This window comes from Python bivittatus, unplaced genomic scaffold (assembly GCF_059951505.1).
Source record: "Python bivittatus isolate LINGU-HERP-01145 unplaced genomic scaffold, Pbiv_v1 ctg000480_np1212, whole genome shotgun sequence".
Taxonomy (NCBI): Eukaryota; Metazoa; Chordata; class Lepidosauria; order Squamata; family Pythonidae; genus Python; species Python bivittatus.
The window spans coordinates 25,781,684-25,802,057 of NW_028277075.1; the positions used below are offsets into that span (position 1 = coordinate 25,781,684).

Below are 20,374 nucleotides of genomic sequence, written 5' to 3' on the forward strand. Positions count from 1 at the left end.
GAGGAAGAATGGGACACTTAGTGGGGTTGGTGACATGAAGTTGTTTAACCTGGTGATCTGCAGAGTTTCCAGAAGGGATAACTTGATGACTCATCTGGGGTCCTGCTGTAAGACCAGGAGATGTAGTTGAAATCTTTTTCAGATGAGGTAATAGAAGGCTGGAATAAGCAGCTCTGATTGGCTTGATAGCAATACTGCAAGTTGAAATATAGAGTTTTACTGAAGCATGGAGATCTGAAAACTGAGAATTGCACTGATTATAGTTCTGCTCTGTTGACCTTGAGTTACAAGGTGCAAGAACTTGATACAGATTTTTATTCTGAGATGATGATGCATCTGGAATGGCACACAGAGAAACATCTAGACGTGATGTCCAGCACGGTAGAGCTCTTGAAGCAGCCGAATGGAAAGATACTGCAGAAGAATGACAAGCACCCCAGTCATTTCCTTTCCAGTCACTTGCACCACTGCAAGAGGCAAGCAGTGATCGAGCCTCTATGCTGTTGTATCCTTTGCACTGAGTATCTCTGAAAAGTGTGGGACATGCAGACTTGATGCTCGAAGAATTAACACAGCTGTTATCTTTCCCTAAACCATTCCCCTTATTTGAGTGTGCCAACACTATATCTAGCCGTGAGCTGTGAACCTCTGAAGACAGGCAGGGAGATGGCAAGATGTCACTTATTGGCAAAGTCTTTGTAGATGATGAATGAGTTGGAAAATACCAGGCTGAATCTGATATAATTTCTGCTGGTGGCATCCTTTGGAAAGAAGCACCATAAAGAGCTGCTCTGGAGACAGGTGATGGAACCACTTTAGCAGAAGACAACATAACTTCCACTGTGGAAATATAGATGGGTGTGGCTGAAGTCTGGTTAGGAAGATATCTGCATGACATCCTGCAGTTTGAATCCTAAGATTTGAAAAGCTAAAGCAGTCGATGCTTCTGAGCTGTTGTTTAAAAGAAACGTTTCATCCTTTTTATGTCGGCAGTGGAGATTTCCATTCTTTCTCTGGTGTGAATAAGTGAAATGTAAAGATGTATTTCTATAACAAAGACATCTGCATCTGATTAAGAACTAGACGTAGTACGACTGCTTATTCAGACTGCAGAATCATAGAAGCGTGCAAGCAGCAAACTGAAAAATGATCAATATGACGAGGCAGAAGCCAGAAGTGTCCAAAGACTATTAATCCAAAGACCTTATTAAAAGTTCTTAGATAAAAAAATTAAGTGATTAACTCACCGGTGCTTCTATAGCCTTGAAAGACCAGAAAATGTTCTGCTGGTGCTAAAAGCAAAATAGCTGCACTAATGTCTTCTCTCCCTCTCTCAATAACTGCTATTTGTACTAGGAATAGCAACTTCTCTGTTTAACAGGTCTTAGAAAAATTTCCTACAGCTCTTCCAAGTAATGGCATACCCAGAGTCAGTAATAAAAAAGACAGATGTATGCTTGCTTAATTTCCTCCATATGTGCTGCTATTTACTTTAGAACAGAGCAATCCTAGACTAAACCTTGCTGAAATCTTCTGAAGCCTTAAGTAATTTGGATGTAACCTAAGCTGCTGGCATAAAATCAAGGCCAGACACACTGGCACAGGGAATGAATGGGAAAGAACTCTACTTTGGAACATGACTGGATGCTTTTCTCTCTCTCTTATATGCCACAGCCGGGATAGCCTTTAGAGACACAGTTCAGCTCTGTTGAGATCCATTGCAATAAAAGAAAAGTATTCACACGTACTTAGCATCATCCATTAATTCCCTTTTCCAAATACAGATACAGACACCAGTGATGCATTGCCCCATCAGTTTTAGAAGCTTGCTTTCTGCTAATATTGTGCAACTCAAAAGATTTAACCTTGCTGCAGAAAAAAAGCTGCTCGAAAGCTTCATCTGAAACCTTGGCGTATGAGGCAAGAAAATGAAAGAATTTAAATGAAAGACTTTTCATCTTTTTTCCAAACAACAACAACAAGAACAACAACAAACTATTAAACAAGAATTTGTCCTCTACAAATACAGAATCAACTTGCACTATAATAACCCAGGTGAAAATGAGTTTAAGGTTTCCTGTCCTGGTTCCAAGAAAAACCCTCCGCATCATAAACATGCACACAGGAACTGCTATTTGGGCTAGGAGAGAAGTGGTGCTTATGCTGTCAGCAGCTCACCGTTCCTTCACTTCCGGGACACATAACAGCTACCAGAGAAGTAATTTTCAATTGGACCTTGATATGTGGAGAAGGAATAATCTCTTCCTTCTCACCTGCTACAACAGCCAGATCCTGATGCCTTCCTTTGCAGCTGCTAATTTAAAAAACAAACATTAAATGCCATTACATTGAATGCCATCACAATCTTGATGAAATAATTATTTTGGCTCTCAGATGCTGCTGCATCAGCAATATTACTCAAGAAGGGTTCAGGGTCAGCACTGGAATTCACCTACTTAACTATTCTCGGAGAATGGTGTTTCTCCAAAACCCTCCAAAATATATTCTCCATATGCAACTGCTTCTAGCTCAGCCTTCCCTAATCTGGGACCCTAATCCACATGTTTTCATGCTGCAATTCCCAGAATTGCTAGCCTGAAATTGGCTAGGCTGGTTGGAAATTCTGAGAATTGCAATCCCAACACACCTGTAGGAGGACACCGAGTTGGGCAAAGCTGATCTACATTTTCAAAAGCAATGTCTGCTCAGTATATATGGATATTTCATATTTCACCCACTGACATGTCATTGCTGTCTTCTGTCAAAAAGGGGCCCTAGTCATTGATGTTGCCTATACTTCCATAGACTTAATTCAATCCAGAAGACTCCCAAAGCTTTACTACTTGCCCTTCCAGAAGAAGGCCAACTCTATTCAGTACTGATCATCTCTATGTAGATTATCAGACTTACCCAAACATATGATTTCTGTCCTATTTCAGTTAAAACTCAGGTTTTTTTGTCCCTGTTCATCCCAAAACTGCATTCAATTACTTGTTAAGTTTAACTCAATGTCTCCAGAAGTAGTTGGAAGAAATGAGAAGTAGTGTTATGTATTACACTGAGAAACTTTTATTTCTCCCAATAATTCAAAACTTTGAACTTTCCATGTCCATTCTCTGGAGTAAGTCATCCACCAATGAGTAAGTATATTTCTGTCCAAAAATCAAACTGAAAACCAGATTAGAACAAATTCAAATCATAAATCTAATCTAAGACATCTTGGAATTGTGAAGCCATTCTTTCCCCAATAGTTCACTAAAGTATGGGTTACAGGTATGTAAAATCAGAAATTTGGTTGGAACTATCAATCAGTGAGCTATCAACCATCTTTGGGGTCAAGATGATTATCTCAGTTCTAGAATTTTTTAATACTCAGAAAAGGTTTGAATACATAGAAGTAATAATAGGTTTCAAACCACTATGTTACATATCCACATCAATAGTTTGCAAATGCTGAAACAGCCAAACCTAAGTGATTAGTCTTGGCTGCATCCATGTCTAAACAGGCAAAATCAGGGCATCTAATCTGGAACTTAGTTCTTGGGGTTACAAAAATGTAATTTTTCTCAGTGAACCTCTGAGAGCTTCATCTGGTTTCCTGATCCTACAGAGAACATGTTTTTCATCACTTGAAAAGGATGCTACTAGGAGGCATAATGTAACCATCTGCCACTCACAACTCCCAACTTCAGTAACTCTCCTTGCAGCCAGTAATGGTTCAAAAGAAAGTTCATTTATTGAGAACACGTGTACAGTTCCAAGGCATTGCTAAGACTGAGCCCGCACACACCAAAAGTTGCTTTTACCTTTTTTCCCCCCTTTCCCCCTGCACTCCCCTAACCTCCCAGTCTTCTCACATCAGCTCGTTGGTACAACCTTGAGCATTCCTCAGTCTTTGATAACAGCCCATCTGCCTCTAACAGTCAGTTCTTCCATCCATCTTTCCAGATCCTTCCAGCACGCCCCCCCCCTGCCCCATGTCTCTTAATGGCAGAACCGAAGTAAGCAAGCAAGCTGGCAAATAACGTGGTTAATTGATTTCAAGGATTCTGACACGTAATGGCAGCAGTAAAGTATATTTTCTTTGTTGTTTTCTTGTTCTCCTGTGTTGTTGGTTGTTGGTCCTCAAGAAAGTAGGATACCAACATGCCAGTACAATTGGGTACACTTTTGAATTATTATATCAGTGGTCTGGATCATCCCTCTATTCCAAACAAAAATCAGAACCTCATCATCAGAACTATTAGCTAAACTGCTAGAAACCATCCATCTCCATCAACTTCTGAAGCAGATTATTAAAATTAGTCTGTGAGAGCAGAGTGTAGACAGTAGTACAAATGCGATCAAACAGTAACCTATCCAAGATAATGGGAGCTAATTCCCATTCCCTATAGATAGTATAGGAAACCAATTCCAATGGATGTACCTGTTAGATTGGATACATCGGGCTATATATTAATGGAGACTATAGTTGTTATTTGGCCATGAAATCGCAAAGTGCTGAGTCAAGAGGTATCAGTATAGTTAAAATCTCCCAAGAATATAAGCACTAAAGTTCTCAACTCCATTTCTGGAGCCTCCTTTTTCAGCTTGATCAACAAGAATGTTAGGAATAGGAAATAACATCATTAAAATCCCTATTTTGTCTCACCTTCCCAACGCTAGGTATAGATATTTGGAACTGGCTGAGAACTGAATAGGATAACTGACATCTCTGAATATCTTTAAAGATTATGGCTACTTTTCCCTCAACAGACCTTCTGCTTCTAAAACCAAATTTGTTCCATACCTAACAAACTGGTTGATAAATCAGCAGGAAATGCCAGCATTTACCAGTACCAACTAATGATATGAAGAGACCACAGTCAAGCACTCCTATTCGAAAGGCTCTATTAGGTTTTCCCTTCATTAACATAGTTTCTCTGTTACAAGAAAATGGAAGAAGTGGTGGACAATATGGGAGACTTACACATGGAAGATATCATTATTTGGACTCCATCAAAGACAGAATGTAATTTTTTCAATAATATACAGTATTCATTTGGAAGCACTTTACATGGGGAGGGGGGAGATAAATGAAATTCCCTGATACTGTTTTTGGTTGATGCTTACTCCTCTGAGGGTGTGATAGTTCTTTCTTCTCAGAATCAAGGAATTAATTCCACATCATAAATCTATGCACAGATGTATTATTGACCATGCCATTAAAAAGTCAGATACCAAATTTCTTTTTAGGGATAAAAATAGGATTGATCCTATTTTCTTACCAACTACCATAAGATTTGTATATGTGCTGTACATGTGTGTATGTGTAAGATAGAAGGAATGGGTAGAGCATAGGACAAAAGACAGAGGTTGAGTATTAAATAGATTCAAATACATCTTAAAACTTCATTAAATCATCAATAAAACATGTGCTACCACTATCTACTTACCTCCTGGGAGTTTGAGATGTTGTCTAGGTATTCACAATCTCTGTAAAATATCTGCAAAAGATGGATCTTCTCCAACCATTCCTTCTTTTCTGCCCATATCTGGTACACTCTGTGTTTTGCTTCTAGCAGAGTTTGTAATGCACCTTGGATCTGATAAGAAGAAACCAACTGCTATAAAATGTCAGTAATAATCCATGAAGGGGGAATGTTTGAGATGTAATTTACCTCACTGTTAACAGAAATATGCTAATGCTCAATTTCCAATTGTAATTAGAGCAATCACCTCTTTATACATGAGGAAGTAGGTGGGTATGTTTTAGTGAAATTCATGTTTCCTTTGGAAAGTACCGTACCTTGCTTGGTTTTTATCTCATGAAATCTCTGGTTTTGAAAACATACTCATAAGATGCTAATTTTGTGGAAATGCTGGTGGTCTGAACACCGGTGAGCTTTGTGTGGGAACGAAATTACATTATGCATATATACTTCTCTTGTTGCCGTTTTCTGTTCTAGCAGCAGCTCTTGTCCTAGCTGTAATACTCGTTCATAAATCTCAGCTCGAGCCTCAATCTCTGGCAGTAACTGCTGATGCTGATTAATCTTCAGACCACTGGTAGATACATCTCGAATGGTCTCTTCAACTGCCATTTCTCTTGTCATCTCAGATGCCCAGGAAGAATAATCCCATACCTTAAAATTGAGGAAAAAAATCTAAGATGTGGGCCAAGATTTATATCTTTAATTGGCCATATAGGTAATGCATGAAACTTCTTGTGGCTCAGTTCACACATAGCACTAAAATGTGGTTAGTTGAATAAGCTACAATTGATGGGTTCACACATTGTGTTTTGCCTCAAAGAAACAAACTGTCAAGGCTATCTGTCAAGTGTAGAATATATGTCTTTGGGCATGAAGACTCAGCTTAAGTAGATTGATTGCAGCAAAACTAGAAAACAATTCCAAAATAATTCATGTAACTACTGTGTATCAAGCGCAAGTTCTATTTATAACAATTAACATTGAAATTTCCTGTGCCTCTTTCTTCTGCTTGCTTTACATAAAGAGCTAGAGGTAAATCTCTTTTGGGCAGGAGACATAGTTTCCATCTGTTTCCGATTTTGGATACTAAAGACCCTGATTTAATATCAGGTTGTTTCTTTTTGACTTTGGAGAATTATCCAATGAACCACATAATGGCTTTGTGTGATATGTGAACCCAGTCAATGTTCCATCCAAGTTTGTATTGTGTGTGTAATTGGTGTGGATCTCCATTGTTTGAGAGTGGGATTTTTCCCAGCCTCATCTTAACATATCAGGGACACAATAACTTTGTAAAGCATGCATTTGGCTGCAGAATCATAGTTCTTCCCCTAAAAGGTAATGCAGTATTATACTAATTTAAATGGAGTAAAACAATAGTAGAAGAAAACATTAGAAGCACAAGAGCTTGTCCGGATTTTAAAACCGCTATGATCCAAAATTATAACAAAACACTAGTGCACAGTAACATATTAAAGCCTGAATATTAAAATTGATGTATTCTCCATTTTGTAGAATACTGTCTTAGTAACTTTTTTGGGGGGGGGGGGTCTTTGTCACTATTGATTCCTGGCAACTGCCTGGACAAGTTCCTGCAGTTTTTTTGGCAAGGTTTTTGGAAATGGTTTGTCATTGCCTTCTTCCTAGGGCTGAGAGAGAATGACTGGCCCAAAGTAGCACAGCTGGTTTCATGCCTAAGGCAGGACTAGAACTCACAGTCTCCTGGTTTCTAGTCTGGCGTCTTAAACCACTACACCAAAGTGGGTCTCACTAATCATATATAGTTGGCTTTAAAAGTGTTCTATATGTGTATATTTGCACATATTGAAAATCATTGTGTAGTCTGTGAAATGCAATTCATTTCGGCCAAGTTGTTCCACCATGTTCTTTGTAACTGCTTTAAGACCTTCACTCTGAGCACAGCAATACATCTTTCTAGAAACATTCACCCCCCTCCCCCGGGCTGTGAAAAACTGAGGGATGAGACTCAGATGACTTGCTTTTATTGTAGATGTGATTGGGTACTGCATAATCTAGGAATCTAGTCATATTCATGTATCTGATATAGGATTTAAACCTTGCTTGTGTCTCCCCCTTTACATGGTAATGGATCGTTTGCCACCTGTTTCTCAGCCTTGGATGTTGAGGGCACCTACACAGTATTTTGGTAATGGTCTTGTCTGGCCTGCAGTCTTGACTTCTGACCATTCCAGCTTCAAACCTCATACCTGCAATATCTCAAATGCACACCTCTGTCACAGAGTCTTTCACAGAGTAGCTAAACTGCCTCCCTGAGCCAGTGTAATACAGTAGTTGAATTGTTGAGTTAATGGCTGATTCAAATCTCTGCTCAGCTCTGAAATTCTCTGGGAAAATCTCCCTATTTCACAAGATTGTAGTGAAGATAATGCATGTCTCTGAGCTCTTGGAGGGAAAGGCATGATCCTAATGTCACAAATGATAAGAAATAAAAGTTATGTAATTCACTTGAAAGAAAACAGAAGGAACAGGTGCTGTGTGGAGCTATTTCCTTATTTAAATTATCAGAAAATTCCTTCTATGTACTAGAGATCTGTATGTCCACCAAAGGACTAGAAAGATTCATACATAATAATACTGAGCTCCATGTCTCAGTTTTATCTTCCCTTCCATGGCTGTGTGTCATCCATTATTACATCTGCCTTACTAGATTGCAATTGTTGGAAGGAAGGAAAATGAGAGAAAAAGTCACGCAGAACATGGGCAGTGTTATCAACAGGTATTTTGGATCAACTGCTGGGCTCCAAGACATTGGCAGGGTCTATTGCTACTGACTTCCATGAAATAAAAATCCTGACTGATACTTTGAACCGTGCTGAGCACAGCTGCCAAATTATTTTTCCACAGTGCCCTAGGTGTTCCACTGATGGGCACAGTGGGAAATACAAATGGTGCCAGATTTGCTTGCCTGGGATTGTTTGTAGAGCGTCTCACAATGGAAGTGCCTTCTGGTTGTTTGAGAGCCATACCCAGCAAAGGCCACTTTGATTGCCCCTTCCATCATACTTGAGGCCACTCTTCCCACAGACTTTATGGCCTTTGATAGAAAGGATGGTGATGAAAAGTAGTAGAAGAAGGCTCCCAGATTCAAGTTGGTTTAGGAAAATAGGAGAGGAGAAGAAAAACAAGTAGGGATATAAGAAGAAACCACATAGGAAGAACATATGAGTGAAAGAAAGAAGGACAAATAAGGGAAAGAACTGAGGAAAGACAAGTTGAACAACTACAAGCTCAGGAAAATCTCAGACAGTGCCCTAAAAAAGAACTGCACAGATTTCAAATATTTTGAATAACCACCCTAGAAATTTATTAGATAAAAGACCTTTACAAAGATGGCTGTTGAGACAAATATTTTATGTTTTTCATAATAATTATGCTGGCAATATTATTATATTAGGCTTCTTAGTACATCCATGCCAAATATGGATGTCAGCTTTTAGCCCCATAGAACACCCAGCCTGCAGTGCAAACAAAGGCTTCTTGTTTTCCACAAGACCTAAACAGGATCGTGAATCTTTAGAATATATACTGTAAATGATACATTAATACATATACATGATATAACAACTTGCAGTTAAATGTGTGCAATTGTATGGATTGGTTCCAGAGTGCTGGTTGATCACTCTGGAAAATTCCGGCCAACACAACTGGAGGACAGAATAATGTAAGATTTTTATTTTTTTTTTAAAGTGGGAAAAGAACATTGAAATGCTCACGTGGGTTTGGAAGCGGTATAATCTGCAAGCATGTTCCAGCTGCTCCCTGCTTTGTTCTACTTTACATCGCAAGAATTCCCAATTCTCCACCAAGGCCTCTTGCTTTGCCTTGATCATCTCTGCTTGCCTCTCAGAGCACAGGCGAAGCACGCCATCTGCAGTATCAATCAAAACATGCAGCTGCAAAACAGGAAAAAATGAAGTGAATAATTTAGCTTTCAAAATAAAAGCTTAAGGACACATCCATCAATGATGTCTTCCCAAGATTTGGGTAATTACACTCCGCTATATACAAAGCTTCATAAGCAGCCAGAGTCAGTTTGCAGAGACAAGCAGACCTCAGAAAATTAAAATATTGAAATAGACTATATAGTCTATTTAAACTAGCTGGCGACTTGGAACTGGCACAATATCTGCAGCTGTCTGCATTAAGTACTGGAGAAAGCCCAGGAGGACAATCTGTCATGCCTATATAGGAAATAGGCTGATAGCGTTGGCAAGAACGCAGAGGAGCAGCAGCAGCCAGCATCTTTTTCCTTTTTGCAGACATGACTCCCTCTCATTTGTCCATCAGCATGTCTGTCAGCCCGTGTGCTTCTTTTCCTTCTTGTCACTGCTCAGTACGTTCATCCTGCTTCCCTCTCTTCCTCCAAAAGGAGGTGGAGGGAGAGGAGCAGAAGCCAGCAGCACACAGGGTAGCCAAAGCAATGCAGGACAAATATTGGGAAGATGAAAGTAAGGACAAGGTGGGGTGGGCTGGGACTGCTGCTAAGGGTGCTACCTGTCCTTCCCAAAAGGTTTCAGCCTGGTATTTCCTCCTCCTGGATGGCAAGGAGGTAAAAGAGATATAGGTGCTATAGCCCCATTTCAAGGCAAAGGAAGACTCTACCATCTCATCCATACCATTTGAAAGGACCCTCTGAGAGGGTCCTGGTCAAGATCTTGTGCTGCTTTCTTCCCATTCATTTATTTATTAGATTTATGTCTCACCTTTCATTCATGAACTCAAGGTGGCATACCTAGCACTCTCGTCTCCTAGTTTTCCCCACAACAACATCCCTATATTGAGGTAAAGTGGGCTGAGAGAATGTGACTGACCCAGAGTTACTCAATGAGTTTCCATGGCTGAAGGTAGACTAGAACCTGGGCTCTCCTGCTCCTAGCCCAATGCTTTAACCACTATGGCATCTTGTGATTAACTTCAGTTTTAATTCATATTTAAAGCAAATAATATTCAGAAGGTAAGAACCACTGGCAAGTTCAAAACAACTCCATTATATTTTTCAGGACTGCAGTATATCTTACCTGCTGCTCATTCCCAAATAATTCATGCTCAAGAGTTGCTTGCTTACGTAGCTGGGACTGCACACCGCTCAGATCTTTAGCAATGGAATCTGGGATGGTCTTTAGTTTCTCCTAAAGACCAAACACGGAAGGAAGCTTTCTGTTAATCGCTTTGGTTTGATTTTGTTCTAAGACAGGCAGTATATAAAACTCTGGGCCAGTTTCATCCGGATATGAAGATGGGATTATTTGGGAGTCTATTTTTAAATGAAAGAAATCACACTGATAAGGGGATCTAAATCTCTTCCCTTCTTCCTGATTCTCTCCCTCCTGTCTGCTATATAAAATCTTTGCTCCACAACTATCTTTGATGATGAAAAGAAGGCAGGCTAAAGAGAAAAGTGTGTCATGCAGTGGAGTACAACTTAATCCCCTTATTCATTTGAGCCAACCATCCACATTTCTATATGTATATATGAGAGAAATGTGGGAATAAAACATCGGACAACTCTTTTTATTTGCCCTTTTATATTTTTGTGATTTAAAAAAAAATGTTATGGCAAATGTAAACTTTCGCAGTACTACAATTTTACATTTATTGTTGTTAGCCATCAAGATTACTTAGTGTGGAAAGCCTAGGTAGACAATGGAAATGAATGGCTGTTTCTTCATATCTAATTTGTGCCTGAAAAAGACGCAGTAAGATATGTGGGGGGAAATGTCCCTTCCATGTGTTTTCTGACACAATTTTAACCTCAATGTGGCTGAGAGCTTCCATCAGGTCCTGCAGGCACTTGTAAATTGCTTCAGCATCTTGTAATCGTTTGCCTTGATAGTTTGTCATCTCCAGCAACTCCTGCCAGTTGCTCCTAAAGCAGGAAAAAAGACGTCAGAGGTATGAGGCAGCATCCAGAGCAAATCAGAAGTGGATAGGGATGGAGGAATGCGCCAGTCAATTATGGGCCACCTGTCAACCTTGAGGCCCTAGTAGAGGGTCAACCCCATCAATTCCTGATGTTGTTTTGCTGGAACAGAAGTAAAACAAAATACAGTGGTGCCATAGTATAAACCTAACTACCTTCCTCTTATGAGGAATCTATCAGAATTTCTTGATTTAAGATTTAAAACAATTTAAGAAATGTTTGTGTGTACAATTTTATTGTGCTGAATTAATTAGCAAAAGGAAAGTACATATGCACGCAAACAAGAATGGCAATAATGGTGGTGATGATGATGGAAAAGGGCCTGGCACATTAAGCTATAAGCAGAGTAACTTTGACTTTATTTATTCATTTTTCTCATTCTAATTTATATAGCCACCCATCTCCCATATATGACTCTGAGTGGCTTACAGACGGATAAAACAATATAAACAACCCAACAATACCATAATTTAAAACAATAAAAAATACAAGAGCATATAAAAAGTCATCATAAAATTCATACATTTTATATTTCATATTGCTTGAGAGTCTTGCCTCTTTGTTGAGAAAAAGAAATGAATTTAAATGTAGACATACCAACAATCCATTGCTGCAAATCAAATGTACCTTTATTCTACTTCTGTTAAATTCCAAATGATTTAAGAAAGGTCTTAGCCCTTGCAGCAAACTAGACATGCCACCCTAATGTTCTGCTTCATGGAAGATTTTTTTCCACACAGCTCTTCTACAGTTTCCTGATACTTCTCTTGTGAAATAAGGGCCAAGATGAAAAAAATAATGGAAAAGGACAAGAATGCCTCCTTACCTCAACTCTTTCTGCTTTTTCCGAATCTCCCTGGATTCAAAATGGCCATGATCCAACATGTTCTGTGCTAGCTGATGACATGCAGCAACTCTCTGGGCAGCAATTTCCATCTGATGCTGAGATTTTTCATATTTGGCACAAAGAAGCTTTTAAAGAAAATGAATGGGAGGAAAAACTGAAGTGATGAATAGTTTTGGATAATTAATTATTCCAACTTAGCCCGTTTGATTTTTTCCCACATATCACAGTATGATTTTATTTCAAAGTACAGTGATGGACTCTGATATTCTAAACATCTCATTCTATATTTCATTCTAGAAAGATAATCATAGAGCAATTTGAAAATCTTTTCCTTCTGTCTTGCAGTTTGATGTCTGCTCTAACAATAACAATTATTCTTTTCACTTTTTGTGCAATATCCTTGGGCAGGAAAATAACATCTTCATTACCCTGCTGACATCTTACTAATTATTTGGAACAACAAGTAATTGTGGATGCAGTAGTTTTACTCTTTATGCAAGCATCTAAATTTGATAGTTATTTCTTGTCTGCATGAGCTCTCTGTAGTAAATATTAATCAATGCATGAAAGTGCCTAAAAAGATGAGTCACTTCCTGGATATATTCACCTAGTTTCCTTGACAGCAATACAGAAATAGTTTACCTTTGTCTTCTTCTGAGATATTTTTTCAACTTCTCAGTCTAGCCTAAATCCCTGTTATTCCCAGAAGGTCTCCTATCCAAGAATTAGCCAGACTCTGAGCCCAGACAAGGTTGGCCAGAAGCTGTTCTCAGCTGAGAATAATTAGTTTTACCAATACTTTAACACCTCACAGCTCAGTAGATTATTCCATCCCAAAAGAAAGACTTTGCAAAAACCAATTATGTATGAAGCCATTGTTCTTGAAGAGTCGCATTACGTTGCATTGCAACATATTCTGGAAATCTTTTTAATTAAATTATTATAACTTACAAGGACATGGTCATAATCAGCTCCATAGTCTTCAGAACTGGCCACCCGTTTCTGCTCATTGATCCAGTCCTCAAGATCTTCATATTCTCTCAGGAAGTCATGCAGTACAAGAGTCTCCTCTAACTTTTTACCCCTAATTGGAAGACCAAATAGACAGAACACAGGCAATGGAAAACTAAGGGATTTTGATACAACCGCACTGTAAAAATTACACATTCTAGATCATTATGAAGCTTAAGTCCAATGATTCTAAACTGGTAGGATAAGAACAGAGGAGCTTTATGAATGTGGCATTAGGCTAAGGGCATCTATTAGTGCACAAGTACCAGTGTACTTTGACTTATTTATCTTTCCTCCGAAAAAAAAAGGCAGACTTCTTCCATTAAGGGAAAAAAGTTAGGACTGCTATAGAAACGTGTGGATTCTGTATGGGTTACTCATTCATCCATCCATCCATCCATCCATCTTATATGGTTGCCCATCTTGCAGATGTGACTCTGGATGGCTAATAACACATTAAAACAATAAAAAACAATATTAGCAAAGAATAAAAATAAAAAATGTGGATCCTTCATTAAATATGAGTGAAGAAGCTGCATCAGTCCAACAACAAACCTTCCTCTGAAAGCAGCCACAAAAGGAAGTTCATCTGGTACTGATGGATGATGCCTGTGTAAAGTCAGCTGTGGCATAATCCTGTCCCTATGCAGGATTTCTTGCTTCCCTGACTGCCTTCTTATAAACTGCCTATTTTTTTTTCAGCCAAGCTCATTTCCATGAAGGGGACAAGTACTTGTACACTGTTGCATATGAAGCATAACATATAGAAGCCAACATATGAAGCAACTTTCCTTCATGGCAACGTAGACCCATATGCGTTTTTTTTTTTTTTGCCTCTGCATACATGACATTATAATTATGTCCTACTGGATTACTAGGATTGAGCTCTCTGGCAAGGCAATATAAAAGCAACATAAAAAGAATTCAGAAATGTCCCACTGATTTTCACATTGTATGACTGAAGGTCATATCCTGATTAAAAGAAAAGAAAGCTAACAAGAGATATCATTGGATCGCAGAGGATTCCCTGACCCTCCTACCTTGCATTGGCCAACATTTGTAGCTCTTGAAGCTTTGTGTGGACCTGTCTTTGAGGCACATCAACTTCATCATAGTGGATGGAGCCTGAAACTGGCAGAGTTTTGGCAGTTTCCTGTAGTTCCATTACTAAGTTCTGATAAATGTCAATTTCGTGCTCCAGAGCCTGACCCAAAATAAATACCGGTTGAAAGAAAACTTAGAAGCAGAACATAAAACATTGATTTATCTTCTGTGGGTAAACACTCTGTGATCACAGTCTCAATAAAGCAAATTTATTAAGCACTCTTTAGCTGTTGGTTTGCAGTTGTTTTGGGCTTCAGCAATATTTCTCTACAGTGAGAATGGACTTTTTCAAATACCATACTTTATTTTAGGACTGTGCAGAAGATCCATAAATAATGGGTTAGGACACATTTAAGAGGGTAAAAACTTGTCTAGAGCCTTGTAGTGTGCGTGTGGAAATTACTCACCAAGAGAAAATGTAACTCACTTGCTCTTTCTTTCTTTCTGGGGCTCATCTATCTTTTGAGGGTTGTTATTGGCCCCTCCCCCATCCTATTCTTTGATGTGTTGCCACTGTTTATAAAAATTAAAATGTTTCTAAAATATATATAGATGATGTGAAAAACCAGACAGACCTATGAAGTTGAAATAAACTTGAAGAAAGCTAAATGTGTTATTCCTTTGAATTTCCAAACAAGTGTTGATAGTCCATGGTGGAGAATATTCAAGACTGAATTGCTGAATTCTTGGTGCTCTAAGCTTGCTTCTCTTTCCACAGAAGTTTCCTTATCAGATTAGGTACTGTAACATCATCAGTGCATAGGGAAATAGAATTTGCTGACTTTTATATATGGTAATTTCTCGTACCAGCCTCGATTGGGGTGTTATTTCCTCTTAAATGCTTTTTGGGTGGGGCATTGTTTCTTCTTTGCTTGATCTTGTTTATCTAGTACTGGTTCCTGATTATCTGATTATTGATTAGTAGGTGTGCAATGAGGAAGGATATGTTTAGGTCTGTTTGCCTTTTTTCTTTGACCTTCAGTTGCTTCCTTTTTTGAGCAGTTTGTAGATGGAGCTTATCTCATCAGAGTGCCATGTCCTCAGGGATTCTCTTTCACTTTTGGATTTGGCTTGTTCTCTTAGACCCCATGCACTGATGATGTTACGTAGTTTGGTAATGAAACAGCTGCAGGAACAGATCAGGCTCAGAGACCACCAAGAACCCAGTAGGTACTGATAATGTTGATAGGTTTATCAACAGGGTATTATGGGGTTATTTGGCAGGGCCCTTAACAAGTCTTGCAGTGGGATTTCTCTTAGACCAAGGAAAAGAATGGGGAGTCTGTGGGGACTAGATCTCATTTTAAAAAGTAGTTCATGCAGAGTTAATTATTACTGTTTGAATACAACATAGTTCATAGGCAATATGAATTTCCTATACTGATTAGGAACCAACCATTTTAAGTTTATTCTTCACATTGTATAGGCACCCTTAAGGCTGTGAATGAAACTATTTAACATCTCAGCAATGCCTATTTAGTTCATAGTCTATAGATAAGTTACCTTATGTTTCGTTATATGTTTAAGAGTTGCAGCTTCATCATTGCCACAGTCTTTGTTGGTGACCAGCGGAAGCTTCTCTGCCACCCAATTCTCCAGGTCCCAAATATCCATTAAGAACTTTATAAATGAAAAGTACACATGGTGATTTTCCACCCTAAACATAATAGGCACTAACTTTCATAGATTTGTTCTATAAAATAGTGTTTTTACATACTCAATACTAAATTAAAAGACTGCTAAAAGAATGAAATATATTAATTACATTCAAGGTCAGAGATACAACTTTCAGTGCAAAGCAAGGTACTTGGCAGCTGCCGCAGGAGACAACCCCAAACAACTTGTGAAGCTGAAACTATTGACACCACTGTGATAAGACAAACTCAAAAGAGAAACAAGGACAAACAAGCAAGGTCAGAAAGGAGTCCTTCTTCTTTCAGAAGGGAAAAGGTAAGATATGGTATCTCTTTCTTTTGTAAGGGCTGAAGCTGGTGAGACCGGAAGAACTCAGGTGACAGAGTTGTTATATAAAGACAGGACAGCTGTCTTTACTCTGAAGGGTTGCAAAAGTATGGCCAAAAGTCTATTGATTCAAAGGTGTGGGAGGAAAATGATTTAAGATTTAAACCAGGGGACTGGTGATAGATAGATAGTTTGATTTGATTCCCATATCCTGGAGTAGGCAGGTCTCCTGTATATCTATATCATCAATCTCATCATCAATATCAGTGTTTCTCAATCTCTGCAACTTTAAGAAGTGTGTGGGCTTCTGCTTCCAGAATTCTCCAGCCAGCCTTGCTGGCTGGGGAATTCTGGGAGTGGAAGCCCACACCTCTTAAAGTTGCTGAGGTTGAGAAACACCAATTTATGTCTCTTCTTTTTTGTTATATACATTGTATATTGTGGAAACATATTAAAGAGAAAAAGAAAAAGGGAAATAAAAAAATGAAATATGAAGTACATAGACAGGAAATGCACGGTGGATTTACAGGCATAGACATTAATTAATGGTTGTACTGTAGCACAGAGGCTGCAGAGTAAACAAGCCAAAGAACCAGGAGTCTGGGAGTTCCCACCAATAGGAAAATGGGCTCCTTAAGCTCTGCTGAACTCCATTTTGCAATCCGCAACATGGCAGATTGAATGTCTGCAATCTATGTTGAACTACAGCTGAGCTCAACAGTAATAAGAAACAGGTGGCTGAACCAGGACCAATACCAAGCTTTGTGTGGAAATGCCCTAGTGCAGCAGAAAGAGAATGACATTTTTATACAACTGAATTCTTGCGTAGTTACTTGTGTGGTGTAAAAGAGAATGTTATCAAACTACATGGAGATATATACCTGATGGTGAGCAACTGACTGCTGCAGCTGCTTTATTTTTTCATCACATGCTTCCTCCAGCTCCAACCAGTTTTTGCTCAGTTCCTGGCACTTTTCTTTGATTCTCAGAGAGGGCATGCACATATCTTCTGCCATAGCATTTCCCTTTTCTAGGACTCTGGAGATTTGCTGCTTATGGGCTTTCACCTCGACTTGTAATTCCTAGTAGGAGACAAACAGGCAGAAATGCTATGGAAAGGCCAGAGCAGGACAACTCGCAGAAGGAAGCAACTCAACAGGAACTTACAGACTGCTTGCTATTTTTCAAAGCCCAAAGTTTGCTGAGTTATTTTTTGGAGCAAAATCCCCCCAAATGACCTTCTCCTAGTGTTTGTTCTCATATCTTATATCCAGAGATATAACATAACTGAACCAGAAGGGTATAAAAATGGATTCCTGAAACTTTGTTTCTGAGGGGAAATTTTACTAAGTGTACCAACGGTTGGGGGAAAAAAAATCTAATATTTCTTTGACAGCAGTTACAATTGCAGGAACACCTGTGTGATGACCTGGTTGCCTTCTGGACTGGGATCCCATTAACATGGCCAACACTGTTCTGCCAAAGAGCACATAGTTGCATATAGGAATGACAAAGAAAATTCTCAAAAATTTTCCCAGGAAGATAATAGTATTCTGTTTTGAAATGTCTACAACATGGAATTTCCACTTAGGTATAATAATTTATCTAATTGCTTTAGATAACCTGTGAGATCTCCCAGAATATTTCATTTTGTGAATATTGCTGAGTCAAGGTATTTCACACAACTTCCCAAAGACAAAAGCAAAACAAAAACAAAAACAGATTGTTCATGTAATTGTAAAAATATCTTGACAAGGCAAGACACCCAAAGTGACAAGGAAAAGAAGAATGATTTCATTCTTGATTACATCAGTATAGAAGTATGTTCCCAAAACCTGAATGATACTCTTGAAATTTCTATACTACAAATAGAAAATAAATCATATGCTTACATCCTTGTTCAATGTTCTCTGCCAACTATCCAGCTTTTTTCTAATCCCATACTTGCAAGCATGGATCCATTTGTCAAAGCTATTTAAAATGAATGCCTTTTTCTGACAATGGGTGGGTAGATTTGCTAAGATTCCCTGGAATGGGGAGACTTTAGATTTATCCATACAATCAGATGATATCTGCCTACCACTGTTGTAAGGACATAGACATTTGGCCCTGAATACAAATCTAAGCTATTGTGTGAAGAGCGTAGAAACACACACACACACACCCCAAACCGGTGACACTTATAAATAAATCCTAGTTAATGCTACATGACCGTTAACCAGTTCATGCAGCATTAAACTGGTAAAAATCAGCATAGCTCCAGATAGTAAATTAAAAAAACGTTATTCCTGAAAATATTGGGCTCAAGCTGAGGTGAGCTTTGGGGGAAAAAGATCCATAGGTGTAGGGAGTCTCTTAGTATATATGCCACATATACAGTTCTGGCATATACAACTATATTTAAGGTTATCCTCTTTTTTTTTAGTGCTCAAAAGACAGTGGAAAAACAGCTAGCTTCCAATAGATATCATAACTATATAATTTTCATGAGGTAAACTTATGAAATGCACAATGGTGATAATACTTTGAAATCTGGTCCCCAGCAACATTTATTTAATCAATTCAGTGCCAAGCTCTTGGCTTACTTGTGCTCAACTTCTCTACGGTTCCTGAAGCAATAGAAAGCTGAAATGAACCTAAGTGGCAAGCAAATGCCTTGCTATGATGTCAAGATATTCTTATTTAACAAATCTATGCGGATGATGATGGAAGGATTTTGATGGTTGAAATAATAGATAATAATGTTAAAATTCTTTTAATTGCAATTTATGCTCCCAATGACAATCAAGAAGAATTTTATAGGAAATTACATATGAAAATAGCTGAATTGGACTATGTTAACATCTGTATGATGGGAGATTTTAATGGAATAATGAATGATCAATTGGACTATAAAACACAGAAATTGACAAAGAGAACTAGGAAGACATTGCCAAAATCCTTCCTTCGAATGATAGAAGAAATAGACTTGAAAGATGCATGGAGAGAAAGAAATCCAGCAAATAAACAATATACTTTTTATTCAGACAGACATACATCTTGGTCTAGAATTGACATGATATGGATGTCAGCGGACTTATTTGCTAACATTCGAGAAATTGAAATACAAACAAGTACTTGGGCCGACCACAACCCAATGGTAGTTATTTGGAAAGGACAACGGAAGAGATTTAGATGGACTTTAAATAATAGGATACTAAAAGAAAAAGATTTCAAACAAAAAATAGAGAAAGAACTTACCTTCTTTTTTAATGAAAATAAAAAGAGGATACATCATTACAGAATCTTTGGGATACAATGAAGGCTTATACAAGAGGTTTAATAATTGATTATACAAGGAAAAGAAACATAACGCAGAAAAAGACTTTTAAACTACTGGAGAATGATCATAAAAAATTGGAAGAAGAGTTACAGAAATCCCCGCAAAAAAAGATATTAAAGCGAAAATGGATCTAATTAAACATAAAATGGGATTAATGGAAAAGGAGGAACTGGCACAAAAAATTAGAAGTGCTAAACAGAATTACTTTGAAGATGCAAATAAACCAGGTAGATGGCTAGCCTATAAACTGAGAAAAGAGAGAGAATCAAAAAGGATTAATCAATTGATAAATGAAGAAGGACAGATCTGCTTTGGTAATGAGGACAAGAAAAAAATTATACAAGACTACTATGGAAAATTGTATTATCAAGAGAATGTACAAGAAGAAGAAGTAAGACAATATTTACAGAAAGCGAAATTGCCTCAGATACCTAAAGACATTGAAATAATGTTAGAGGGGAATATAACTATGATGGAATTAACAGAAGCTCTAAAAAAGCAGAATGTCGGGAAAGCCCCGGGTCCAGATGGACTGCCAGTGGAATTTTACAAAACCTTCCAGGACATATTGAGCCTTCAACTATTGGAAGTTATGAATGAGGTTATGACAAAGAAGAGGATACCCCAAACATGGACTGAAGCATATATTACACTTATACCAAAGGAGGACGCTGACCCACAACAGGTTAAAA

The 20,374-nt window shown here is 38.3% G+C and overlaps 1 protein-coding gene across 5 annotated transcripts in view; it reads right to left on the minus strand.

The window, feature by feature from the left end:
- SPTBN5 (spectrin beta, non-erythrocytic 5) overlaps window positions 1-20,374 on the minus strand; it is a 129,559-nt gene that overhangs the window by 64,288 nt on the left and 44,897 nt on the right. For all 5 annotated transcript variants that reach the window (XR_015797002.1, XM_088145500.1, XM_088145499.1 and 2 more), the window contains exons 26-35: window positions 17,242-17,442; window positions 15,902-16,018; window positions 14,335-14,498; window positions 13,235-13,367; window positions 12,263-12,408; window positions 11,268-11,382; window positions 10,535-10,645; window positions 9,230-9,409; window positions 5,922-6,125; window positions 5,436-5,585 (exon numbers count right to left, since the gene is read on the minus strand). Coding sequence is in view for 4 of the 5 variants with exons in the window: in XM_088145500.1 (XP_088001626.1) it covers window positions 5,436-5,585; window positions 5,922-6,125; window positions 9,230-9,409; window positions 10,535-10,645; window positions 11,268-11,382; window positions 12,263-12,408; window positions 13,235-13,367; window positions 14,335-14,498; window positions 15,902-16,018; window positions 17,242-17,442 (1,521 nt within the window). In the remaining variant the exon portion in view is untranslated. The remainder of the gene's footprint in view (window positions 1-5,435; window positions 5,586-5,921; window positions 6,126-9,229; window positions 9,410-10,534; window positions 10,646-11,267; window positions 11,383-12,262; window positions 12,409-13,234; window positions 13,368-14,334; window positions 14,499-15,901; window positions 16,019-17,241; window positions 17,443-20,374) is intronic.